Source organism: Micromys minutus, assembly GCF_963924665.1.
Source record: "Micromys minutus genome assembly, chromosome: 3".
NCBI classification, from domain to species: domain Eukaryota; kingdom Metazoa; phylum Chordata; class Mammalia; order Rodentia; family Muridae; genus Micromys; species Micromys minutus.
In genome coordinates this window covers 48,374,694-48,401,694 of record NC_137972.1, presented here as the reverse complement: position 1 = coordinate 48,401,694, position 27,001 = coordinate 48,374,694, and the positions used below count along the sequence as shown (strand labels likewise).

Here is a 27,001-nt window from a genome sequence, read left to right as displayed (position 1 = left end):
AGAAAGTAAGGCTGGGGGAAGTTAAGACATTTCTCCACTGGCCTGGAGAGATGACTCAGTGGTTACGAGCATTTGCTGCTCTTTCAGAGGGCCTGGGTTAAAGTCCCACTTCCCACATGGCAGCTGAGAATCATCTGTAACTCCAGTTCCAAGAGTTCTGACACCCTCCTTTTATCTCAACAGGCACAAGGCTTTCAGGTGGGGCGTATACACAAGGCAGGCAAGACATTCATTCACAATAAATACGTACATTTTTTAAAAGGAACAACCTTTCTCCAAAGTACATTGCTGGATTCAGTGACCAGGTTACCCCATACACCAGTGGCAGCAGGAATTTTCATCAAGCCACCATCATGTCCTCAATTGCTTTTCTAGTCAGCAAGGACAACTAAATCTGACTTAGCCTGGAATATGTTTTATTTCTCTTGTTTTAGGGAAAGTTGGTGGTCTTAGTAGGGCACTTTAGGGTTGGTTAAAAATTACCAGCTGCAAATTTAGAAACACTGTACCTTAGGCACCGCTACCTTAGAAGTCTGAGGTCCAGGACACCGAAGAAAACAACCCACAGAATCCACTAAGCAGGGCTCATAGGAGCTCACAGAGACTGAAGCTAGCACAAGGTCTGCATGGGTCTGTGCTAGGTCCTCTGTGGATATGTGGATATGTTACAGTTGTGTAGCTTGGTGTTCTAGTAGAAGTCATAGCTGTGGGAGGTTTGTTTGTTTTAAAGATACTATGTTTTCTTAGGTAAATGTTTTTGGTTTAATATTGATATAAATCGAAGAAACTTTTCTGGCCTGGGAATCCGTGTTTTCACTCAGAAACACAGACCACTTCCAGCAGGTGAAGGTGCAAAGAACCCATTCGGGTAGCAGCAAAGCCATCCGGTACCTATTTGATCGTCAGTCTATAACAGTGGCAACAGCAGCTCAGTAATTTTGCCTCAGAGCAGTAGAAATGGAGAACGAAGAAAACGGCGAGCCAATAATCAGCGGTTTATTTCAGCCAAACCGTCCCTCCCTCCCATTTTTTCCAGATTTCACCCAGTGACTCACGAAAATTGTATGCATGTGTGGGGAGATTAGCAATACTGGACTTTCAGAGACTCTGAGGTATGAGTCTTCCATTCCATTCCACGTAGACTGACAGCTGAGCCTTTTCCCCCTCCCTCCAAGGCAGAGAACACACACAAACGGCGTTTTAAAAGAGATGGTTTGTATTTAAACTGCCAGAGGGAGAACCGACACCACCTTTATTCTAGGTAGGGGATTTCCGCTGGTTACTTCTGGTCAGTACTCTGCTTTACATTTGGTAAAGCCCACAGTTTTCTGTTGCTAACCACTTCCAGCCAATCACAGACAGACCGACACACCCGCCCGCGGCCAATTTCCTGGGCCCTGCGTAGCTCTAACCGCAGAGCCAACCCGAAGGAGCCGCTCTCCGTTTTCATTCAGCTGGTTCCCGTCGCCGCCGCCTCCAGATTCCGAAGGCGAAGCTCGCGAAGCAGAGGAACATGGACGTGAACCTCGCCCCGCTCCGTGCCTGGGATGATTTCTTCCCGGGCTCTGATCGTTTCGCCCGACCTGACTTCAGGGACATTTCCAAATGGAACAACCGGGTAGTGAGCAATCTGCTCTATTACCAGACCAACTACCTGGTGGTGGCTGCCATGATGATTTCGGTCGTTGGGTAAGTGGGGTGTTCCGCCTGGAGCACCTGTCCCGGGTCAGGACATAGGGACCCCAGGATCGCGAGACGCAAGACTGGGTCCATGCGGAACGCCTGCTCTGAGCTCTCGGGAAGTGGCCAACCCAGTGGAAACTTGTTCTCAGGGCGAGGCCGCAGCTGTCTGAGGTCCCTTTCTTTCTCCTTTTTGCTCTAGAGGCTGAGACTTGGCAGGGACCCTGGGAGGGAAAAGGTGAGGGAAACGCTGAGAACTTGGGGCAATGAGAACTATCCCCTCCCACGTCCCCCGCGCTGAGGTCAGCCGCCTGTCAGATGTTTGTAGCACAGTGGCTATTTTAAAAATAAGAGAAAGGTATCGTAACCTTGTCCTGGGGCTGCTTAGAAAAGCCTGGAGTGACAGGGCGTGGGCCCAGGGCTGTGTTTAAGTGACCTCTCTGTCTAATGTCTGTCAATACTGCACCTGGAGTTGAGCCTCAGCTCAAGAGGGAGCGAGTCTTCTGGTGGCGCATCTTCCCCTGTGAGGTGACTCTCAATGATACCCCCTGACATTTTCCCCCAGAAGTTGCCAGATATGGTCGCTTTAGCTTTGCTCCTTAGTCTGGGGTCTTAAACACATCGGAAGGCCCTTTCAATGCTAGTTAAAAATGTCCCTGTGATAAGTAAGGTTATACCTGAACATTCTGCCGCACATACACATTTCTGCACCTGTTTCCCCAGAAGCTGCATTTCCTTGTAGTTTACCCTTTAAAAATGTTTCTCCCACCTTTTAACAAAGTAAATGGTTATATTTGCCATTTTATTATCTTTTATGCAAATTTAAATAGAAGACTTTAGAAAGGACCCTCTTGCCCTAAAAGACGTCCAGTTCTACGGTTTCTCTTTCAGAACAACCCAAAGAAAAAGAAAACGCTGCTGGGGGGGGGGGAACAAAACAAAACAAACAAACAAACAAACAAACCCGAAAAGGAGAGAGGAGAGATTCACACTCTGGTGCTTAGGAAGGGGTGAGTGATAAGGTGCTGTCTTAAGTCTGCCTGAGGTTAGCTGGCTTATTTACTTAGCTACCTCTGGGCACTAGACCCCATGCCAAGCTCTGGGCACACCAAGATGAATCAGACTTGAAGTCTGGCCTAGAGCCACATGGCATTCGCTGAGCCTCAAAAGGAGCAAACTCACGGCCCAGCGGAGACTGGCAAGCTTCCCCATTTCCGGGCGTGGTTCGGAGTGGGCTCCAGTTCTCAAATGCGGGGAGGTCTTTGCTGTGTATGGCTGAAGGAACTGCCAACTCTGGGGATGGCCTAGTATGCAGAGGACACAGGCTCTAGTGGACTCTGACTAAACTCGCAGCTGAGGAACCATTAGTCAGGGAAAGAAAGCCAGAGGCAGCTGTCTCTGAACCTGCCCCAAACTGTGCTTCTTTCTGAGAAAAACTTCAGAGTCACTTCCTTAAAATAAAAGGCTCAGCCAGGTACTGCAGCTGGTGCACCCCTTCAATCCCAGCACTCGGGAGGCAGGCAGTCAGATCTCTGTGAGTTCAAGGCCAGCCTAGTCTGCAGAGCAAGTCTGAGTATAGCCAAGGATACACAGAGAAACCCTATCTTGAAAAACCAACAAAACAAAACAAAAGAACTCCAATAATGGGTTTACATCTCTTGTAAACTTTCATTTTCTTTTCTTCCTCTTTTGTGGTTATGTAGTTTAGGGGTAGGTTATCTTATCTTAAACAAAAAGGTTTGACACAGCAATCAAATAGACAAGGAAAAAATAATTTCCCCTCACCTCACACTCAAAGCACCATGTGTCCATTCTTCACAGTCAGCTCTTAACTAAAGATAGCACACTCATTATGGTCTTAGGCCACTGACCTAGGCAGTCTGGGATCTTCACCTTTCTCATTTCCATTTCTCATAGAACTGTTAAGTGTTAGCCACATCTTTGAAGATAAAGAGAAAAATGCCTGATGTTATATTTACAAAAAGCCAGGCTGGGCACTGTAGCTCATGCATATAAACCCAGCACTCAAGAGGCCGAGGCAGGAGGATTGCATGAGTCCCAGACCAACCAGAAATATGAAGTTTTCTTTATACACTAGGATAAATTGGGCCTCCAAACTTTGGTTTTTTTTCTATGCATCTCTAAACACTTTCTAGCTTTCCCCACAATTTTTTTTCTTTCTTTATAATTGATAATAACGAACTCTTACAGAGGACTCTGTGAACTAAGTACTTTGCAAAGTACTGTGTGTGTTAAGTATTTTATTGCATTGTGTCGTACAGTCCCACGACTACTATTATTATTTTCATTATTAAACCTGACACTCAGAGAAGTTGAATGACATACTTATAGCAACAGACCTGGGCTTGTCCCCTTAACTACTGTGGCATCTCCCTGGTAGTCAGGAGGTTTAGAATTATAGTGCCTGAAAGGTTGAAGGAATCCAATACCTTTGGGATCAGAGAGCATGGCTGGTTCTGGAGCATTCCCCATTCTAAACAGAACTGTCCTTATTGGGTGCTGCAGTGAATGGGTGGGTCTGGGCACTACTGGGAGCTGCTTATCTAGATCTGCTAGTGGGTCAGAGTTTCTCATGATGAAGTGATTCCCATCCCTGTGGCCAGGCGGCCCCTTGGGGACATTGGATTGCTCTTGTGGTCCTCTATTGTTTCGGATTGGCTTGGCTGAGGATAGATGTGGCTGGGTTTTTTGTTTTGTTTTTCAGATCTAAGTATGGGGGAGGGAGTACACGCTGTGGCTCCAGAAGCACTAGGAAACATTAGGCCAAGGTGGAGATTAAAAGGGGTTAAGATATAGATAGATATCGGGTCCAGACCAGACAGGGCTTGGGGGTGGGAAGTTAGATCTTTAGTCAGGGCAAGGCAGAGCATGTTTGTTATCCCAGCAATACGGAGGACAAGGTGGAGAGTTGACATCAGCATGAGCTACATAGTGAGTTTCATGCTGTGTAACAAGACTTCATCTCAAAAGGAAGAGGAAGCTTGGTCTGAGTCCTAAAACCATAGTTTTCTTCAGTACATGACTTCCACTGTGCATCTCAGATACTGTGAACTCCTGCTGGTCCTTTCCTCTTCCCTCTCCTTCTTCCACTACTCCTTCTCCTCCCCTTCCTTTCTCTCCTCCTACTCCTCAGTCCCCTCCTCCTCTTTTTCTTTCTCTTCTTTCTCTTTCTCTCTCCCTCCTCTTCTTTCCCTACCCTCCTTCTCTCGTCTGTCTCTTTAAGTAGTGTAAGTTAGTAGTCACGAGCTAGATGAAGTGTGTCAGAATCCCAGCTGCCAGGCAGTAGCTGTGAGCTCACTGCCTCGTCATCACAGCAGCACCCACCTCACGGGCCTGCCCAAAGACTGGCCCGCATCCCATAGGTAGTGCTTTCAGAAGATTGCCAGCCTCCTCATTTCTGCTGCACAAAATGTTACTTATTTTTTATATCACTGTTAGTGTTGACAACTGGACGGCTCAGAAACACAGCTTCTCTAGACTAGTGACCTCCACCACCAGAGTCCAGTCTGGGTCTGTCCATTTCTGCAAGACTCGGCTTTGGTATCACCTCATGGCAAAACCACTGTCCCAGTGTCCCTCATTGCCAGTGTTAATCTGTGCCTATCACTTTTTGTTACCAAAAGTCTTTTGTGTATACATATATACAAGAAAAGAAAGATGTTTGAGATCCGAGACCAGAAACTATCCTCCCATCCATGACAAGAGCATCCATGCATTAAGATACTATGTTTACATCATGCATGTCAACAGACATCGTCTTAGTCATTGTTTTATTGCTGTGAAGAGACACCATGACCACAGCAACTCTTATAAAAGAAAGTATTTAATTGGGGCTGACGTGTAGTTTCAGAGATTTAGTTCATTATCATCATGGCAGAGAGAGTGGTGTCACACATGACCCTGGAGCAGCAGCTGAGAACTACATCCTGATCCACAGGTCCATGGGGGTGGGGCACAGAGACAGAGGCTGAGCCTGGCCTGAGCTTTTGACACCCCAAAGCCCACCCCCCAGTAACACTTCCTCCAAAAGCATCACACCTTCTAATCCTTTCGAAGGTGTTCACTCCCTATCTGAACATTCCGATATAAGACTATGGGAGCCCCTCCCATTCAGACCACCACAGCAGGCTTTGCCATAGTTTTTGTTTCTCTCTGTTTTGTTTTTCCAAAGTAAAAAACCACAGGCAACAATTAATTACACTTGAAACCTTAGTACTAAGCCTGCTCTACACTTTAGCTGTGGGTGATGATTTATTTCTGTGTACTTGACGCAAAGCCTACAGGTGTGAACTGGAAAAATCTGTTCAAAGACTGGGCCAAGGAGTGATAGCAGTTCATACCTGGGAGTTTATCAGAAACAAAGACTCTCTGCCTCCTTTCTGACCTCTTGGTTTGTATTTTAACAAGGGTCTAGGAGGATTCATCTTCACAATAAAATTTGGTCTCGTCTGACTCAAAAACAAACAAAACGCTGACATTGCATTAATGACATAATTAAATGGCACAGTGACTTATGGCAATGCCACTTTTACAGATTCTAATTGTATTGGTTTGTTGCTAGCTTCAGAAATCTGTTCATTGCCCCCCCCCAACTCTCCAAGTGACTGTGATATATATACCCCAAATCTGAATGAGAGGTAGGAATTCCACTGAGTACCACACTTTTGGAAACATGAAGGTTTGAGGTCATGCAGCCAATTGGAACCCAAACTGCCCATGGTAGCAGAGGTGATTGCTAACAGGTGAAATAGCTTTTCAATCAAACCACATGGTAAATTTGCTACAGTTCCTGTTTAATCAGATTTAACTGACTATTTGAAAATTACATCATTTTACTGATATGGTAACTTATCCTTCCTGTCATGAAAGCTCGAGTTTTGTATTTTCTGGTGTGGCCTCAGACACTAACCACTCACTAAACTTGCAACTTGTAAATGCTTCTTGCCTACAAGGCACAGGCACACATTTCCCCCTCCCCCCTAACACAGAGCTGTGTCACTGCTGGGTGAATGAGCCCAGGTTTTCTTGGCAGGAATCACTCTGTGTCCTGATCATTTGACCCATGTAAGTGTTAAAGGAGGGTGGGATCAACAGCTGCTACTTTATGCTTCTGGCTTGTCAAGATGGTAAGAAGTTTCTAGAAGGCTAGTAATTATAGATTTGGGGGGGGAAAGTATTAAGGTAATTCTCTTCCAAAGAAGTATGATTCTGTACATACTCAAGGCATATAGTGTCCGTATCTGGTATTAAAAATGCTCATACTGTGCTTTTAAATATTACAAGGAGAAGGAACTGGTTGCCAGTTGGTGAGGGAAGAAAGAGCTAAGTCCTGGGTGCCCTGCATGGGGATATATTTACACATTTGTAGGAAGAAAAGGCTTGACATCTGTGTCCTCCCCTGCTGGCCTCCAAATAGCCCTTGAGGTGCATGGGTTTGCTCCCTTGTAGCTCTTGTCCTTTGCCCTGGCTTTGATCAGCTAAACCAGATCACCTTAGGTTTGTTTGTTTGTTTTTTATATAGTGAAAAGTAGACTGTAAGACAAAAGATTCTTGGATTTTTTTTCATAGACCGTGTATTGCCATACATAGACAGTCAGTGTATAGGACCCTCCACCTATTCCTGTTTGACCCAGGGCCTGTGTACTGACCCTGTTTGTAAGTTTATGCTGTAGCTTTGTTTAACTCTTTTTATTCTACTAGTGGAATGAATGGTAAGAATGATATGAAATGGAAACTAATAATAATTATTTTCATGGTTGCTTGCAAATTGAATAAATTGCAGTCTGTTTATGCTTTAAGATTAGTGTGCGTCAGCGGTTTTTCAATGGATTCTTATTGTGTCGCTTCCTTCATTCACTCAGTGGGAGTGGGAAGATCACCAGCCTTTCAGATACTACTGGGAGGAAGTGGAGAATATGATGCCTTTATTAAGATTATGGTCCAAAGGGGTAGTAAGGTAATGCTGAAAAGGTCAGAATTAATTTTTATACACATCAACTAAACCTACAAAAATACATAACTACAGCCAGATGGTGGTGGTGCGTGCCTTTAGTCCCAGCAGTCAGTCAGGAGACAAAGCAGACAGATCCTGAGAGCAGGCTGGTGTTCAGAGTGAGTTCTAGGACAGTTAGTTACACAGAGAAACCCTCTCTGGGGAGAAAAAAAGGAAAAAGAAATACACAATCACATAGACACATGTCTTAACTCCACTCCAGTGTTGGGAACAGGGGAAAGACTGTTAGGTGGATAAGTGAAAGAATTATTACATTTCCATAATATAATATTTCAATCACAACTCACATCACTTCTCGGTTGAACGAATATTAAGTTGGGTGCCTAGCGGAGCCCTGAGGATAAACACCCTGCCTGCCCAACCCTCCCAGTTTCATCTCCATCCACCCCATCGTGCTTCTTAAAATAGACTTCATTGGGGGAAGACAGTGCAGGTGACGTCTTCTTCTGATGGGTCTTGAGATTTTTCTGATTGCAGACCTTTAAGAAATCTGTCAACATTCAGATGTTTAATCTACGATCTTTCTTCTGAGCTGAGGATGTGGCTCAGAGGGAGAGCGAGCTTTGCACACACAGGGCCCTGTGTTCTAGCTCTTGCAGGCAAAATTACTTCTCATGAAATATCCTTGGTGTCATGTATGTCTCTTGTTCTTCCTGGATTCTGTCACCATTTCTTTTCTGTTAAAAGAATTAGTTTCCCACCCTGCCTGGATCAGAGAATGCTTTTGCAGTGCCTGCTGAGAGAGAATGCCTGTAGTTTGGCTCCCATTCACCAGCTGTTTACTGTAAGTAGGTTTCAAGTGCTTGCTGTGGATAGCCACATGTCTCAGCCTTCCCTTCCATTCACTGGCAGGCAGAAAGGCCATTTGATATAGAAAATGGCATTTTTCATTGCTGTATTTTGCTGTCCAGATGTGATGAATAGGTTGGAGGTTAGTGTGAGGTAAATAAGACTCTTTTTTTTTTTCCTTCTTTTTATTTCTTTCATTTGGGGGGAGGGAGGTTTCAAGACAGGGTTTCTTGGTGTAACAGCCTCGCTATTCTGGGACTCACTCTGTAGACCAGGCTGACCTGGAACTCACAAAGATTCTTCTGCCTCTGCCAGACACTCTGTAGAAGCAAATTTCATATCTCCAATCTCATTAGCATGTGTCCAATCCAACTTCCCTCCCTTGCCATGTGAAAGTTATTCTCAGGTTTTCCTTAATGGACAGTACACTGCTAAAGGCATTCAGGAGGACCAGTTTGTCAATAAGCAAGTGTCTTCTCTCACTTTCAAAAGGCTGTGGGAAGGAGCAAGAGCCTAGGCAGTGAGGAGTATATGAGTGCCATTCTTCCATTTTCTCCAGTGTTGTAGATGATGAAGGCACCCTATCATAGGAAGTGTAAAAGGACTTGCTACAGTCTAATAGGAGTTCTGACCCCATTTGAACTGAGCCTGCGGGGAGGACTAGTTATGGTTACTAACTCAGGTTCTACTGACCGCTTATCGAAGGGAAACTTAGCAAGGCTGGGTGTAGAGAATGCCTCGGTGGGTGACGTGCTTGCTGGGGGGAACATGAGGGTCTGAGTTTAGACTCCTAGCATCCACACGAAAAGAGCAGCCTGGGAACACTGAGTGGGATGAACCTTTGACCTCCATGTACACAGACGTGCACACATGTACGCATACACATAAATAATAAATGCATTAATAAGTAAGCAAGTGGCTTAGTAAACATCAGACAAAACACAAGGGTAAGCAACGTACGCTTTGCTAGAAATGCGTTGAGATGCCCACTGCAGGGGCTGCTGGGGGTAGAGTGCTTCGTTAGGTGGTGCAAAGAGTACAGATACCGTGAATTCTGTGGGCCTTGCTAATTGAACCAGGTAGAGAAACCCCAAGGGTATGTTACTTGGACCTTCTGTGTCAAGAGAGACATTCCCACCTAAACTTTCCTTTGTCCTTCTTGAAGTCCCCTTTACCCTGGTGATCCTTAGGTCCAGGAGATGATGGTCACATATACTGAAGACTAATTTGTGTCTAAAGCTCCTAGTGATTCTTCACAGTCAGATATACTTCTCCCAAACTGGCTGGATTGCTCAGTGGTTATGGCACTTGCAGAGAAAACTAATAGCCTGCGTTTGATATCTGGGGTGGGAGGAGAGAACTTACTCCTGAACATTGTCCTCTGACCTCTACAGCAGCACTGTGGTAAGGTCACACAACCAAATAATAATTAAATGTAATTTCAAAAGATTAAGAAGAAGAAGAAAAAAACCAAAACAGAAATAGTCCTTGCCAGGACAGAAGCGATGTTGGAAAAGCTAAACAGTTTCTGAACACTTAGGGTGATCAAGAGAAACAGAAAGGATCCTCAAAGGACAGATCAGCAGCACACTGATCTCCTGCCTTTGTCCCTGATGTCACAGCCTGTGCTGGTCACAGCCTTCAAAGGCACCGCAGAGAGCCCACTGGCTTGCTTCCTCCCCCAGTCTCATTGTATAGGGGCAATCCTCCCTGCCCCCACTGGTGCTTTTCTTACTTGTCCCTTTAACAAGCTCTGTGAAGAAACAAAGGCTAGAACTATTTCCCTGTCCTATTTAGTGTACAATGGGAATAACTGTGGCTTGTCTATGTTAAGTCTCGTGCTTCTTAATAGATGGCCACAGAAATATGCTGAACTTAGTGAAGTGGTATGAAAACCTGTGAGACTCTTACCTCCTCCCCGCCCCCTCCTTTCATTGACACATCTAATGTACTGTGTTAAGTGCTAGGGCCAAAAAACGGGACATCTCTGTTCCTTATGGAGCTTTCTATCTAGGAGGGGCTAGAGATGTGTTCAGTACTCACCCACTTAGATGTAGCTGCCACTGTGGTAAGGCAGGGAGCGGGAGAGAGGCGTATGGTGTTCAGACAGGCTGAGAAAAGGCTGCAGAGATGAGCCTTAAAGAAGGTTGGAGTGAATCAGGCGGCAGAGCAAACAGCTCCAGGGCAGGCCAGCGGCTGCTCAGAAAAACAGTGAACTCTAGCACTGGTTTCAAGAACCTCCTGAAGCCTGTGCATAAGTGCAGAATCGAGGCATCATCAGGAAGCTGGAGGGGAGGGCTGCTGCATGTCAGGTACAAAAAGGGCCCCTTAGCAGATGTAGACTAAGCCAAATTCTGAGGTTCGTGAGTAGAGAGAGCATCCACGCTCCCTGTCCCAGGGACACACCTCAGATAAAACAGCGCATAGTAATGTGTGCAGGCCTTGTAGAATGTGTAGAGTGCTGTCTTTTAAAAGGCCTTGAGAGGTGACAAAGGACCTGGGTGTGTTCATATCTGCCGTGAGCCCCTGGCTGAGTAAAGACCACAGGAAAACCTCATCTTCTCCTCTTCCGATGAGTCAGGCTCCTCTGGAACCACCCGTCTGAAACAGCTTGGGGGTTAGAAGTCTGCGTGAGGCTGTTTCTGCTTTAGGAAACACTTCTGGGCCTTGTGGGTTCTGTTGATGTAACAGAATTTACCAAAATGTTCTTCTTCTGTTCTGAACCCTCTACTTTCTTTAATTGTACTGGCAGCTTTGCAGTTGGTGGCCTTGGGCATGTTTACTGACTTCTTTGGCTCACTTCTTTGTGATCTGAGGGGCTTCCCAAGATACTCCTAGCTCTAGAACTCCACAATTGGGTGGGATTTTTCTCCCCTGACAGTGTATGCCAAATTTGTAGATCTGGCCAGCAGCATTATGAGGACAATGTTGGGCTGTATTTCACCACAGAGCAACCTTCCTTCAGACTCCCCCCCCCCACACACACACTGGGCAACTGTTCTATTGCTGAGCTGCCCCTCAGCCTCTGCCACCTTCTCCCAGAGAGAAATGATCTAGGAGAGGGTTCCCGTAGTGGAGGAACAGCAAATTGGAATGGACTGCATTAATCACACGGAATGGCTGGATTGTGAAGCCCAGCCCCACCATGTCTCCTTTCCCAAGTCTCTGCCATGACTGGGCCTTTTCACTTTTTTTGAACCTCAGTTTCATCTCATACTGCATAGTGGGATTGTTTTCACTCAGTCTTTAAGATGGCTTCAGAAACTCACAGTGGCATTCTGAATGTTTTTACAACCACCTCAGAAAAAGGTTTATTGTTGGGCAGAATGGGCTAAACTATGTGAATATGTTCATCTCAAATGGAAAACATTGAATAGTTTAACCTGCATAATTAGGTTTGTGTTCTACAAAGAACAGAATCTCAAATGCCCTGCCTATTTTTCATCCTCTATCTTCTTCTAGTAAGTAATTTTTTCCCTTCCTTTTCCTCCCTTTCTTATTATTCGTGGATAAACCAGTAAAGAAACCCATACCCCATGAAAGATGAGAGTCTTATTTAAGGAAGCCTCTATTCAGAATGTGGATTTTATCTTGACGGTGTGACTGACAGCCCAACCATTAGCATCTCAGACCATAACTGCTTCCCAGATTCTTGCACTCATTGGAAAATGCAGTTAGTCTTTCTCTCTGTGTTTGTGTGTGTGTGTGTGTGTGTGTGTGTGCGCGCGCACACACACACACACACATTTGCTTACTTCATGTATGCCTGTGTGTTATTGTGTTACAAGAGTAAGTACTACCAGATCATCTTGCAGGTGGTAATTTGACTGATTTTCAGAATGGAGTTGCATGGACTCTGAATATGGAAACAAATAACTTCTCCCAGTAACTTTGTTCTCCCCACCTCCCCCACCCCCAGCTTAAAGCTTGACTGCTTTCTAATTATAGTTTGTGGCTGGCCATGTTGCAAGCTAAAACCCATTCTATAGGAGCCCTGGCTTCTTTTCCCTTGAGCCTGAGCTACAGGAACAGGTGAAGAGCAAATGTGGAATTGCTTGAGTCAGCTCTGGATTTTCCATTGTTCTTCATCCCAGGCTTTATTTAGACATTGGGTTCAGATCTCTACTTTACTTCTCCAAAGTAAAACAGGAAAAAACAAAAACAAAACAAAACAAAAAGCCAACAACTTTATGTGACTTTTATTATACGCCTTACAAATTTAATGAGAAGTCTAGAAAGACTTTGGTACTTTGTTGCAGACTCGCCAAGCAGCTCTTGTTTGTAATTCAATTGTAAGAGTTTTCTCTAGTTGCAGACTTCCATCCTCGTCTGTTTCTCTCCCCACCATTCATCTTGCTTTTGAGACAACATTTCTTTCTGAGACCTGGACAGACGAGGCTAGCTGGTCACTGTGTCCCAGGGACCCACCTACCTCTACCTCCAAGTGCACACTTTCACACTGGCTTTTTTCCGGGTGCTAAGGACCAAGCTCATTTCCTCAGGCACATTCCTCTCTGGCCCCCCATCCTAGTTCTTTCTGTAAAGTTTGATGTTTGCTTTTTCTTTACAGCCCAGAAACATTTGGATAGGTCCTGGGTTACAGAGATGGCTGTGTGAGAGGATACCTCTATTATTTTTAAATGTCGGATATTTTAAGTTATCCAAGTAGCATAACTGAACAATATAAAAATAAGTGCTAGGCTTGGTGGCCCATGCCTGTAATCCCAGCACTTGGAAGGCTGAGGCAGGATTGCTATGAATTTAAGGACAGATGGACTACAGTGGGAGACCCTTTCACAAAAATACACACACAAAAGAAGGAAGGAATGAAGAGAGGAGAGAGGGAAAGAGAGAGAACAACCCATGATATCCCCACCCACTGTAACTACTGAAGTCTTTTGGTCTAATTTCTTCCAGACACTCACTGTACTGTCTGTCTGTCTGTCCTCTCCCTCTTCCTGTCTCTGTCTCTCTCTCTCTCTGTCTGTCTCTCTCTCTCTCTCTCTCTCTCTCTCTCTCTCTCTCTCTCTCTCTCTCTCTCTGTGTGTGTGTGTGTGTGTGTGTGTGTGTGTGTGTACTAAGAATGACAGTTTTTTAATCCATGGAGGTTCCCTGACCTCTGACTTGTTCAGAAGGACATACTTTTTGCATTGCCTGATTCTGCCTTTCTCAGATTAAATCTTGGAGGATGGTGTTATGTGCTCTTAATCCCATCTCTTGGAAGGTAAAGGCAGGAGGGTCAGGAGCTCAAGGTTATCTCCAGCTAGACAGTGAGCTCCAGCTAGACTGTGCTATATGAGCAACAACAAATGAAATCAAAGCTGGGATTGTATCAGGGGACAAGGTGTGACAGATGAAAATATACAGTAAAATAATAATGACACAGAGGCTGGGTTACTCTGGGCGGCTTGGAACCGGGAGGGAGGGCAAGCAGGCAGAAGAGCCTGGGAGCTGTTGAGTTGGTGGAGGAGGTCAGATGGTCCAAACCCACACACAGAGGACAGACAGCAGGAAGCCAAGGTTGAGGTAAAGACAGAAAAGCCTCAAGGTGGTGTATGAACTCAAATCCAGTAATGCAATTGGAGCGATACAAAGAGAACAGTAAGCCTGGGCTGCAAACTGAGAAGCAGTCGATGTGATAAAGATCTTGGATTATACTTTAGTTGGTTAAAGTGCTTGTTTAACAACCACGAAGCCCTGGGTTTGAAACGAAGCACACACGTTAACCAGGCTCAGTGGCCCACTAGTGTGTTTCTGGACTGAGGAGTTAAGGTCGTCCTCATCTGCTCATTAAGTTTGAGACTGTGGTGGGAGGAGGAAGAAGAGGAGGAGGAAGAAAGAAAGGGAGGCAAAAAGAAGATGTCAATGATAGACATTTCTGCTTTAGGTTATGTCACATACATGTTATGCTAAATCTAACAGAAGGAATGTGTCATTATTATTTTCACCCACTCAGTATATTGTCATTATCTTGTTATGCTACTAATTATAAGCCAGATCTAGTAGTGCATGCCTGTGTACTTCAGCTTTCTAATCATACCTGCGTATATCCCATAGGTATATACCACCAGTGTGGACATATCTCAGTACCTCAGTCTTGGCAAGTTTATTTATTACCTTTGTGTTCTCAGGCTTACAGGGTCTCAGTGTTAAGGATTTTGAGTGAAATAGACAACTGTTCTTGTCCTCTGGGGATGGTGGGAATGGATGCTCTGAAGAGAAAAGAAGGAACAAACAGTTTATTAGATCCATTGTGGTACATCGACAGAGGGCAGGCAGTAGGGAGAGCCCATCTGCACACAGCTGTTCTGAGGGGCTGCTTTTATGGTGGAAGGGGGTTGAATTTCACTGCAGGCGGGCAAGCAGTGGTAGTTCAATGTCACTGTGTCCTGGAGTCATTGCAGTTGGAGCTTGTTGTGGTTAGCAACAAACAACCTGGCCTTGAGCCTGTAATGGTCTTGCCCTGAGTCAGAAGTGGCTCTGAGTGACGATTATCCTAAGCTGGCATCCATATTTTGTAGATGGGGCCTGTTGTGTTTCACCTTTTCTGAAAGATAAGAGGCCTTCTTAGAGGCAACCGATTAAAGTAGCCATGTTCTGTGGTGAGACTGGCTCAGAACAGCAGTTGGCCCCAGAATAGCATTCATAAGTGTCATAGTGTACTTAAGCTATAGAGCACCACTATTACCATCGTCTACTTCTCTGCCTGCTCACACTTCCCCTCCCCCTCCACATTTTAAAGCAGGCTCTTACTATGCAGTCCTGGCAGGCTTGTAACTCAAACTGTAGACCAGGCTGTCCTCGCTCACAGAGATGCACTCCTCTCCACTTCCTGAATGCTGAGATGAAAGGTTTGCACCCCCACATGTTTGCACCCCCACATCCAGCAGTTCTTTGCTTTTCCTAAGTGGAGAGCTTCAGCTTTTTCTAGGCAGTTTTACATTAATTCAAGCCCCCTGACAGCAAGGATAAGAAGCTTTCACTTTCTACTCAAGTGGTTGGTGTTTCAGTAGAAACCGAGCTAAAACATAAAGGAATTTTCATTTGGAAGTGGTACCTAGGAGGCTGAGGCAGGAGGATAGTGGGTTACAAGGTGGTGTCTGGTTACTTTTCTACAGTGGGGATGAAACACCATGATAAAGACAACTGCTTTTTAGCTATTTATTGGGCTTTTGTGTTTAAACTCTTCCAACCCATATTCCACCTTGATTCCTTCCAACTTCCAGCACTAGGTAGGAGAGAAAGAAGATTAGAGGGGAAAGGGGGCATTGACCCCAATAGGCTACTTCCTGCTGATTAGGAGAATTGGGTTCCTTGTGGCAAGTCCAATTTGCCATCAAACTGTACCAGCAGTCTAACAAACCAGCAACCCAGTAAGAGCAAATGCTGCAGCAGCAGGATGAGCTGTGGGGTGGGAGCAGAGAGGCCGTGGGGAGGAGCAGCAGCCACACCAGGCCTTCTCTAGCCTTCCCAGAATTAAACTTTCTGCAGCTGGCAAATATCACGCCCCTGCGGCAAACCATAATCACCTGTGAAGCAGCCGGTTCTCTCACACCTGGCAATAAAAACAAAAACATCCACGTAACTGAGAATTTAAAGACATCAAACATCTCACTTCAGGCAACCTACAAAAGACAAAAATTTTAAATTGGGCTTGCAGCTTCAGAAGGTTAGATCCATGGTGGAGAAGCAAAGGCACAGCAGGCACAACAGCTGAGAGCTCCTATTTGGTTTGGCAAGCAGGAAGCAGATGCCCTAAGAATGCCTTGAGTCCTTTGAAAGCTCAAAGCCTACCCCCTGTGACACCCCCTCCTCCAACAAGGCCATACCTCTGAACCCCTTCCCAATGAGTTCTGACAGGTGGGAAACAAGTATTTGAACATGTGAACCTGAGGGGGCCATTCTCATTCAAATCACGATCTTGATATCGGGCTATATAGTGAGAATCTGTCTCCATAAAAAGGAGGGGAAGGTAGAAACTACAGTGCTGAGTCCTTGTCATTTACAAAGTACTTGTGGTAAATTTCTTCATCCTAGGTTTCCTGTGTTATCCAGAGTCAGGGACAGTTGTCCCATGATGAAAACCTTTGTCTCGAGGACCAGTGAATTTAGAGGCTGTATAAACTCAACCAGGAACACAGGTTTAAGATTTATTTATAATCTTTAGACATACACAAGAGAGCATCAGATCCCATTATAGATGGTTGTGAGCCACCATGTGGTTGCTGGAAATTGAACTCAGGACCTCTGGAAAAGCAGTCAGTGCGTTTAACCACTGAGCCCTCTCTCCTGCCCCCACACAGTTTTGTTTTGTTTTTTTAAACACTCACCTCAATCAAAACCCACTACTTGAGAATCAATAGCTTCTTTGAAGCCACAGTAACACTTAAATACCGTTAAGACTCGATTGCAGAAATTTGGCTAATTAAGCCTCCAACTTGCTCAAATAGAATTACAAAAAGGTAATTTTTTCACAAAGATGCAGTCCACTGGAATCACCAACACTGGACAGCTGTGAAGAATGTTTAGAGTCCTGAGATTATAAGTAACCCAGGCATCCTTAGACAGTCCTTTCTTCCCAATCAGCGATCTGTGGATGTGGGATGACACCACTGCCAGCAATGGTAGCCTTCATCAGAGAATCCAGTTCTTCATCTCCACGTATAAGAAGTTGCGAGTGACAAGGGTAATAGGCTTTACCTTCAAGTCTTTTGATGCATTTCCTGCCAGCTCAAGTACCTCTGCGGTGAGGTACTCAAGGATGGCTGCGCTGCACACAGCAGCAGTCACGCCCACATGTCCGTGGCTGGTGGTCCTAGATTTCAGGTGTCATTGAGTACAGCTCTCAGGGAACTGCAAGCTGGCTTTCTGCGAGCCAGAAACTGCCTTTGTCTTGGCCTTTCCAGAGAGAGCTCTTTTCAGCTTTACTGCCAGCCATCTGTGCTGGAGCTTGGACAAGCGAGGAAGAGACGAGGCCAGGGGGACACTCAGTGAGATCCCGGGAGCCCACTGCTCCATCGTACCAGGATTCACATGGCTATATTTGAATTTCTGAAGTTGACAACCTATGTTGAGGATGGTTGGGGCCTCTGGAAAGTTCAATCAAGGTGTGTGTGTGTGTGTGTGTGTGTGTGTGTGTGTGTGTGTGTGTGTGTGTATGAGTGAGTGAGAGAGAGAGAGAGAGGGGAGAGAGAAAAATCATAAACCAATGTTTCTGTGGGGCAGAAAGATTAGATTATATCAGACAGTGGTTTGGATCACTTACTAGAAAAACAGACTCAAACAGCAGCTTGCTTTAGGTTTTCATGTCAAGGAAGCAGTGGTGGGCAGGGAAGATTATGGTCCACAGAAAGCTTCTGTTCAGCCTCAGTAAGAAGGGTTCCAAAACTCAGTGCTGGGTTCCAAAACTGAAGGTGGGTTCAGAGTGATTGGAGTCTCTTATTCCAGAAGAAGCAAGAGTCACCCCCTTGTTTTGTCCCCCCCCCCCCGTAGGATTCAAATGAATACGCTAATGTACACTGCACAGCCCAAACAGAAATATGACTGTAGACAGGATCTTGCTCATGGAGGTCGTTGTATGATTCCCCCTACCCTATATGTATCCATCATGGACAGATGAATTCATTCATCCATCATTTCTACTAAACATGAAACACTCAGTACTAAAAAATAAATAAAAAACAAAGCAACTGCTCTGCAGTAGTGCCTAGGATGTATGAAAGTAAAACCATCTTAAGAAGATGGGGTCTTCAAATTGTGGGGCTTTAGTAAGACACACTGGCAAGTCAGGTGGGCATCGAACTCTAATGGTGATCTTAATATCTTAGTTCCACCTTTTCCTTTGTTGTTGTTGTTGGTCATCCCTTCTTCTCTCTTCCCCCTCCTCCCCTTTCTCACATTCTCTTTTATTTTGGGGGGTTGTTGTTGGGCTTGGTTGTTATTTTTTTTGAGACAGAGTCTTGTTATGTGATGGAAGCCAGCCTTGAACTCATGATCCTCGTACCTCAGCCTCCCAAGTGCTAGGATTGTGTGGGCACCGTGCCCGGCTATAAAAGAGTCTCTGTTTCTAAGGCTGTTTCTCTATTTAGAATTGGTCAGTTCTGCCTACTTCATAGGTTATGAGTTTTACAGTTCTGGTGTTGATGAAGTTCTTAGTGCATTCTCAACAGTTTTCACCCCTCCTCTTCCTCGCCCCCGCTCCACCTGCTACTGAGCTTGTCATTCTTTGTTTCACATCCCAGGTTTCTGAGCCCCTTCAACATGATCCTTGGAGGAATCATTGTGGTGCTGGTGTTTACAGGGTTTGTGTGGGCAGCACACAATAAAGACATCCTCCGCCGGATGAAGAAGCAGTACCCAACGGCCTTCGTGATGGTGGTCATGCTAGCCAGCTACTTCCTCATTTCCATGTTCGGGGGTGTCATGGTCTTTGTGTTTGGCATCACTTTCCCCTTGTTGTGTAAGTAAACCTGCATTCCTTGACTCCCTTCATTAAAGTAAATGTAGGCCAGTGAGCATTGCATAACCTCTCAGTATATCTAAAACAGTGTCAGAGTCTGCTAAGACAGCACATGAGAGCCTCGAAGTTGCTTATTTCCACAGATATATGCGAGCACTTGCAGTGTTTCCTGTGGCTCTTCTTACACAGATACCACCAACATAACAAATGCAAATCCACTCACATGGCTAGAACTGGTACAACCTGCATGGTATCTGCATGGCGGCTCACAGCCATCCATAACTCTAGCTGCAGGGGACCTGATACCTTCCTCTCATCTCTGCAGGCAGCAGTCATGCGTGAGGTATGCATGCATGCATATGTATATGCATACATACAGGTAAAAGTCTCATACTCCTAGAAAAGTAAATATGTCTGAAAAAAAAAATGACTGCACCACAGTATAAACACTAAATACCATGAATCTGGTAAACTGGATATTTTCCAAATACCTTTTTTTCTAAGTCCTCCAACAGCATGAAATGAAACAAAGATCTGGTTCCAGGTCTCAGCAACAGAGGTCTGGCTGAAACGCCAATGTAGTTGCTGACAAGAGAATGTCCCTTACACTTGAAAGTATTTCACCCACGCATGTGTTAAAGCAAAGAAAATCATTTGCTTTTCTGAGATCTTGTCAGGAGTTAGCGATGGAATGATTCCATTTAAACACACTGCTTGTCAACTGTAGTCCCTTCTCTGCCTGAGACACACCAGAGCAATGAAGTACATCACAGAGTCAAGAGTGTCCATTTCTCTTGCCAGATTTACAGGAAACCAGAGCATCATGGGTCATCCTAAGTGGGCTGTGTTCACTCATCTCTAAGACGAGGAAATTAAGATCAGTTATTCTCAAACTCTGATACATGAGGATCATCTGTCCAAGAACTGTTTGAAAACACGTATTTCTAAGCCTGATTCTGTATGTCAACAGTGGTACCCCAAGTGCCTTATGCTTAAAATGTAGCCCATATCTCTAAAGGTCAGAGTAGTCTAGGAACGTCTAGTTTTCCTCCAAATCTTGCATAGTGTAGCATGGGAATTTGCCTATAGTAAGCTTTTTTGTTTATGTGTTTATTCGTAGTACATATGCATACATGTGCTTCCCCATGTGTGTAAGAATGAGCATGTAGGCCGGGAGTTCACATCAGGTGTCCTCCACCATTGCTCTCCCTTTTATTGATCAAGGCAGAGTCTCTTGATGAGCCACTTGGCTACTCTATCTGGCTGGCTTGCCCTGAGGCTCCCGTTTCTTCCTTCTAAGTGCTGGGGTTGCAGGCTGGCTGCCATGCTTACCTGGCTTTTAGGTTGGTCCTGCAGACTCCAGTCTCACACATTGTACACTGAGTCATCTTCTGGCTTATTTTTAATTTTTAAAATTGCATTTATTTATCATTTGTCCATCCATTGATCCATCCATCGATCTATCCATCCATCTTACCCAAGAAAATGTGGAGGTAAGAGGACAACTTCTTTCAGCATGTGATTCCTGGGGATTAAACTCAGGTCACCAAGCTTAGAGGCAGGCACTTCACCCACTGAGCCATCTCATCAACTGCCCAGCCCTATTAAACAGGCTCTATGGTTGCTTTGTATGTACATGGAACAAATAACTATTATAGATCTCAAAGTGCCTTAAAATACAGAGTCTCTACCCCATTCCCTTAAGGTCTTGGAACAAGAGGTCCATGAAGACGGATCATGGAATCTATTTCACAGTAAACAAGGCTAGGTCATTCCCAGTGACACCTTTAGAAAACATGCCTGGATTCTGGCATTTGGGGACAAAGTACAGATAAACCCAGAATGCAAAAAATGTCCTCCTGGGAAATTGCAGGTAAGTAGATTCATATACAGGTTGGAATCACGTCAGTGGACAGTTATGTCAAATGTCATGTTGCTTAAGTAACATTTGCAAGGTAGGGATTTCAGTAGGAAAAAAGAATGTGACTGCCACATCACAATGGTCTTCACAATTAGTACTGTGTTTCCTTCCACATACACACCAATCTATGTGTGGCTTGGTAAGAAGCTTTATGTAAAGTCTATGTAGCCATCTGGAGATCAGCAAGGCCTGACATCTAAAAGACACAGGTTACTATAAGTGTGAGGGGTGAAAAGAGAAATTATTGGGCTGGAGAGATGGCACAGCGTTTGGTTCTCCACATCTGTATTGGATGTTGGTTCTCCATATCTGTATTAGGTGGCTCACAACCACCTAGAGCTCCAGCTCCAGGAACCACCTCCAGAGGGACCTGATGCTGTTCATAAACCCACAGACACAGACATACACACACGCATGATTAAAAAAAATAGAAATCTTATTTATCTTACATATCTAAAAAATAAAGGGAATTCTTACTTTGATGTTGTCATTTCTTTCAGTAATGTTCATCCATGCATCCCTGAGACTTCGAAACCTCAAGAACAAACTGGAAAATAAAATGGAGGGAATAGGCTTGAAGAAAACTCCGATGGGCATTATCCTGGATGCCTTAGAACAGCAGGAAGACAGCATCAACAAATTTGCTGACTACATCAGCAAAGCGAGGGAGTAGGCACAGCTCGCCCAGTGGCGGGGCCGCCGCGGGAATCCGGTTGCACTTTCCCCTTGTCCAGACCCGTTTTCTGTGTGTGGTTTTGGAACAGAAGGTGCACGTCTCACCACCCAGATATCCAAGACATCATGCATGCACAGGCCCATTGTTAGATCAACGATATGACCCAAGAAGGCCTCAGAAACTGCAAAAATACAGACCCACTCTCCCGTTATGTCTGAAGTGTCCAGTGTTTTTGAAAGAATGTGGATTGGACAGTCATGGTACCATGTATTGTAGGGAATAAATCACTGTAGAACCTGGAAGCAATTTGGAGGACATGAAAATCAGTTAAAGTATAGGATGCAGTGTGTCAGCCTGTTTCTAATGCTGTCTCCTCCAAAATCCCCTAAGACTCTGTTGTGTTGGGTATGTTAGTTTAGGGGTATTATCTTTGTTGTTTGAAAACCAGAGGTGATCTCTGTCACTTTGGCGCCTGTTTGATGTGCAGTGGAAACTGGATCAGCCAGTTTATATTTTGTTTACGAATATGAAGGTAGCTGTTTAGGACAATGTTTTGTTCAATTTTGTAAAATTTTTAAAAGGGTAGTAATATGCTTTCACCAGCAGGTGTTTCTTGCAATCTAAATGTCAACCGCCTGGGGTAGGGTTGGGGGTGGGGTGGTTACAATTCTGTAACTTCTGCTATTCTTGTTAAAAATAAATGAAAATAGAACCAAACTTGAGTTCTGTTTATATAACACACTTTTGTTACTGCAACAAAGAAAAGGTGTCCAAGATAATGATGTTTACATGGTTTAGGTCTTTTACAGAAATTTTTATTTGTGTGTGTGTGTGTGGTGTGTGTGTGAAAGAGAGAGAGAGAGAGAGAGAGAGAGAGAGAGAGAGAGAGATGAGACCAGAAGAGGACATTGGTCTCCTGGAGCTGGTGTTACAGGTGGTTGAGAGCTCTCTGAGGGTTCTGGGAACTGAAGTCAAGACCTCTGGGAGAGCAGGAAGTGCTCTTAACCTCTGAGCCACCTCTCCAGCCCTAGTTGTTTGGGTTTTTTTTTTTTTTTAAGTAGATGAGAGCATTTGAAAAGGAAGAAATGAGAGTGTAGTGTATTAATTCCTCTGGCTCTCAGAGAGGACAGCCACAGTTGATCTTTTGAGTTGCAAAGCTTTCCTAGAAGAACATGCCAAAGGAGTTTAAACGGCTCAGCTAACTCATTGTTGACAGCAAGCATGGCGGCCACATCCTGCATGAGTAGCAGTGGAGTCAGGACGGCGGGAGCATATGTGTTTCACTCCGGTTACCCCTTCAGGGCTCACGTATTTAGAAACAGATGATGCATGGCTGTTGATCTGTTTAGTGATTTCACAGGTGAAATAGAAAACATGTTGGTTTTCCTAACACTGAAAAGATAACTGGTGAGACCTTTTGAAAAGCCCCTGTGTTGTCCCATAACCACCTTGGCAGCTACAACGCCTTATGTTTGAGGCTCCCAGCCAATCTGAAGTCTTGCCTTTAGCCCAGAGCTGCAAATGGCTTTTAGGATCTGTACCATTATCCAAATAGGGAGAATAAAATCAGAAGCATTTTAGTGAGACTTTATTCAGTGAAAACTGTTTTATTAAACCTTTTATAGGTACTTACTTGAAGCTAGAAAAACTGAAGTTTGGAAGAATCCTTTAAACTTACTGTGAGTCTATTATACTTTTAAACCCCGTGATGGTTTGTATATGCTCTGCCCAGGGATTAGCACTATTTGGAGGTGTGGCCTTGTTGGAGTGGGTGTGTCACTGTGGGCATGGGCTTTAAGACCCTGATCCTAGCTGCCTGGAAGTCAGTTCTACTAGCAGCCTTCAGATGAAGATGTAGAACTCTCAGCTCTGCACCATGCCTGCCTGGATGCTGCCATGCTTATGCCTTGATAATGGACTGAACCTCTGAACCTGTGAGCCAGCCCCAATTAAATGTTGTCCTTATAAGACTTGCCTTGGTCATGGTGTCTGTTCACAGCAGTAAAGCCCTAAGACAACCCCTTCTCCCATCTTTTATTCATGCTTTTTGGTTTTTCAAGATGTTTTCTCTGTGTAACAGATCTGGCTGTCCTGGAACTCACCTTGTAGACCAGGCTGGCCTTAAACTCACAGACATCCACCTGCCTCTGCCTCGGGAGTGCTAGGATTAAAGGTGCATGTCACCATGCCTAGCTCATAAACCTCTTCTTTTTTAATGTGATATATCCTGACACAAGTGTCATGAGTTTGTAGGAAGTGATAGCTTGAATTTTAAAAAAGATAGTCACTGCAAAACAGTCAGTAATCAGTTCCGGAGAGGTGACATCTTAGTCTCCTTCCTGGGGCTGTGATAAAATACTCTGACAAATGGAGCAGGATGAGGTAGAAAGGACCAATTATTAGGTCCTGATTTATTGATCTATTTAGTGATTCTTACATCACTGCCTATTTGCTGACAGGATTCTGCTGCTTGAAACAGAATGACCTGGAAAGACAATTGAAACAAGGGATCATTGTCCTTACCAGCCTGCTGACTGGCACTTCTGTAAAATATCCCTTGCTTGCCCTATCCCTCCTGTGGTTTAAGCGCTTCCAAATGCTGTGACCCTTTAATATAGTTCCTAAAGTCAGAGTCACTGTTTTAGAGACTAAAATGAAAATACAAACTGGACCCAGGACTGAGGTGTTTCACGACATGTCCTGGTTTCTGTTCACTGGTGACATCTCCTTTCTTCCACTCCCATTGGTATTAGAGGGATTATTCCACAAAGATTCCTGCAACATTCCTGTAAGTTAAGAGACAAAGGTTTGTGCTAGCTTACAGTTCAAGGAAGGTACCATCATAGTAGGCAAGTCAACACAATAGGAGCCTGACATCACTGGATGTACTACACCCACAATCAGAAAACAGGAAGTGCTATTGTCCAGCTCCCTGTTTCATCTAGGGAATGGTACCACCCACAGTGGGTGGGTCTTCCCACTTTAATTGTACGTGATGTAATCTTCCATGGGTGTGCTCAGAAGTCCATCTCCCAGGTGATTTTAGATTCTATCAAGTTGGTAATTTAACACTATCAATCACATAAAATAACAGAAAAAAACATGGTATATAAATACTGTATTTTTCAATTTTTTAAATTGGTCAGAACACAATGTATGGTAACCACTTCTCTTCTACTGTGTGCTTTCTGGAGACTGGTTGTGAGCCCTTGGTAGCAAGCATGCTTACTTGTTGAGCCATCTCACTGATCCTAATATTATCTCTTAACACAAGTTAAAATCTCTAGTTAAGACTGTAGATAGACAAAAAGCACAGTGAGAACTGCTTCCTCTCTTTGTGTCTCTCTCAACCTTGATTTGATCTCTGGGGTCCATATAAAGGTGAAGGGAAATCTGACTCCACTGAGGGGTCCTCTGACATTTCCATATGCCATGACGTGGATGTTCTCACACATGAAGCCAAAAATAACATTTTAAAAGGGGATAACAAAGCTGTTATTGGATGGCTATTTGATGACTTCATGAAATTCTTAGGCAAATGGATGGAACTAGAAAATATCATCCTGAGTGAGGTAACCCAGTCACAAAAGAACACACATGCTATGCTCTCTCTGATAAGTGGATACTAGCCCCAAAAGCTTGGAATACCCAAGAAACAAGTCACAGACCTTATGAAGCTCAAAAGAAGGAAGGCCAGAAGGTGGATGCCTCAGTCCATCTTAGAAGGGAGAACAAAATACTCATGAGAGAAAATACAGGGACAAATAGAGAATCAGGGACTGAAGAAAAGGTTATCTAGAGACTGCCTCACCTTGGGATCTACCCCATATGCAGCCACCAAACCCTGTCACTATCGCTGATGCCAAGAAATGCTTACTGGTAGAAGCCTGATATGGATGCCTCCTCAGAGGCTTTTCCAGAGCCATACTGATGCAGATAAGGATGCTTGCAGCTAACCACTGGACTGAGCACAGGGATCCCAATGGAGGAGCTAGAGGAAGAACTCAAGGAGCTGAGAGGGTTTGCAACTCAATGGGAAGAACAACAATATCAACTAGCCAAACCTTCCAACGCTCCTAGGGACTAAAACACCAACCAATGAGTTCACATAGAGAGACCCATGGCTCCAGTTGCATATGTAGTGGAGAATGGCATTGTCTGGCATCAGTGGGAGGAGAGACCTTGGGTCCAGTGAAGGCTCATTTCCCCAGTGTAGACAAATGTCAGGACGCTGAGGTGGGAGTGGATGGTTGTGAGTGGGAGCATCTTCGTGGAAGCAAGGGGAGGGAGAGGGGAAAGGGGGAAAGGGGATAACATTTGAAATGTAAATACAAAGAATATTCACTAAAAAGGATAATAATAAAATAATAAAGTTGCTTAATTGAAAACTTCATAAATTTGTACATTTCTGTATTCTTTACAGAAACCGAAAGCCCACGTTTTTTTATAACTTGTTCTCCTATGATATACTGTTTCCAGTTTGTTCTCAATCTGTGGGTCTTGACCTTTGTGGGTCAGACAACCCTTTCACAGGGGTTGTTTAAGACCTTCCAAAAACACAGATTTAACATTACAATTTATAACAGTAGCAAAATTATAGTTATAAAGTAGCAAGAAAACTAATTTTATAGTTGGAGTGTTGTGCCGAGAAGCATTTGTGAACCTCAAAAGAGCACCAAAGAGCTTCACTCTGATGTAAATCAGCCCAAACTCTCATCAGGACAGGGTTTTATGGGAAATGGGGGTAAGTGGGGATGCCCAGCATGGCAAGCATCTAATTGAATGCCGAGTATAAGCCGACAGGTGGGTTCTCTGAAGCAAGCTGTGAGCAATCATGAAGGGTCTGAAAGTACATCTGAAACAATCACACTAATCTTTGATTAGCTGTTGCTAGGAAGTAGCTTGGAGTAACTCTGGCCAAGGACAAGCCTCACTAGTTTAGTGCAGGTTGAGTTCTCAGGCTATTTTTTTCTTTTAAAATGGAGACTGGTTCCAAGATGGAGTAGGTTTGGTCTCAGGGGCAAGGGGGTGTCACAACATGAGGAATTGTGTTAAAGGGTCACACAGCATTAGAAAGAGAACGCTGTATTAGAGAGATTCTCTCCTGGCCCACTTTGCCTGCTCTCTATCACCTGGTTGTTTAAAGGGAAGAGAAGGAAGGTATTGTTTTCTTTCTCTGGTAAAGAAAACAGAAAGTACAACAATACAAAACAAACAAACAAAAAGACAAAAACAAACAAAAAACTTAAAAAAAACATCAAAACATGATTTCCTAATTCCTGTATTCTCATTACTTCAAAAAAAAAAAAAGTTCACTATTTCTGTGCATCTCCTAACTATAACACATAACTAAGGACTGTGGAAACTTGGACGGAGGGAAGGAAAGGACTCGGAGCTGTTGGGAATGTTCCTACAGAGGGGATAGAACCTGGTATGTGGTTG

At 44.4% G+C, this 27,001-nt stretch overlaps 1 protein-coding gene across 1 annotated transcript; it reads left to right on the top strand.

The window, feature by feature from the left end:
* The first annotated feature begins 1,469 nt into the window (after positions 1-1,469).
* ARL6IP5 (ARF like GTPase 6 interacting protein 5) lies at positions 1,470-22,225 on the top strand. The gene is made up of 3 exons (XM_080913949.1): positions 1,470-1,689; positions 18,745-18,962; positions 21,384-22,225. The coding sequence occupies exons 1-3, from the start codon at positions 1,514-1,516 to the stop codon at positions 21,554-21,556; spliced, it is 567 nt and encodes a 188-aa protein (XP_080770075.1). The 5' UTR covers positions 1,470-1,513; the 3' UTR covers positions 21,557-22,225.
* The last annotated feature ends 4,776 nt before the right edge of the window (positions 22,226-27,001 follow it).

Coding starts and splice junctions, on each gene's coding strand:
- ARL6IP5 (XM_080913949.1), top strand. CDS start 1,514: ATGGACGTGAACCTCGCCCCGCTCCGTGCCTGGGATGATTTCTTCCCG. Junction 1,690..18,744: donor ATGATGATTTCGGTCGTTGG/GTAAGTGGGGTG, acceptor TTCACATCCCAG/GTTTCTGAGCCCCTTCAACA. Junction 18,963..21,383: donor CATCACTTTCCCCTTGTTGT/GTAAGTAAACCT, acceptor CATTTCTTTCAG/TAATGTTCATCCATGCATCC.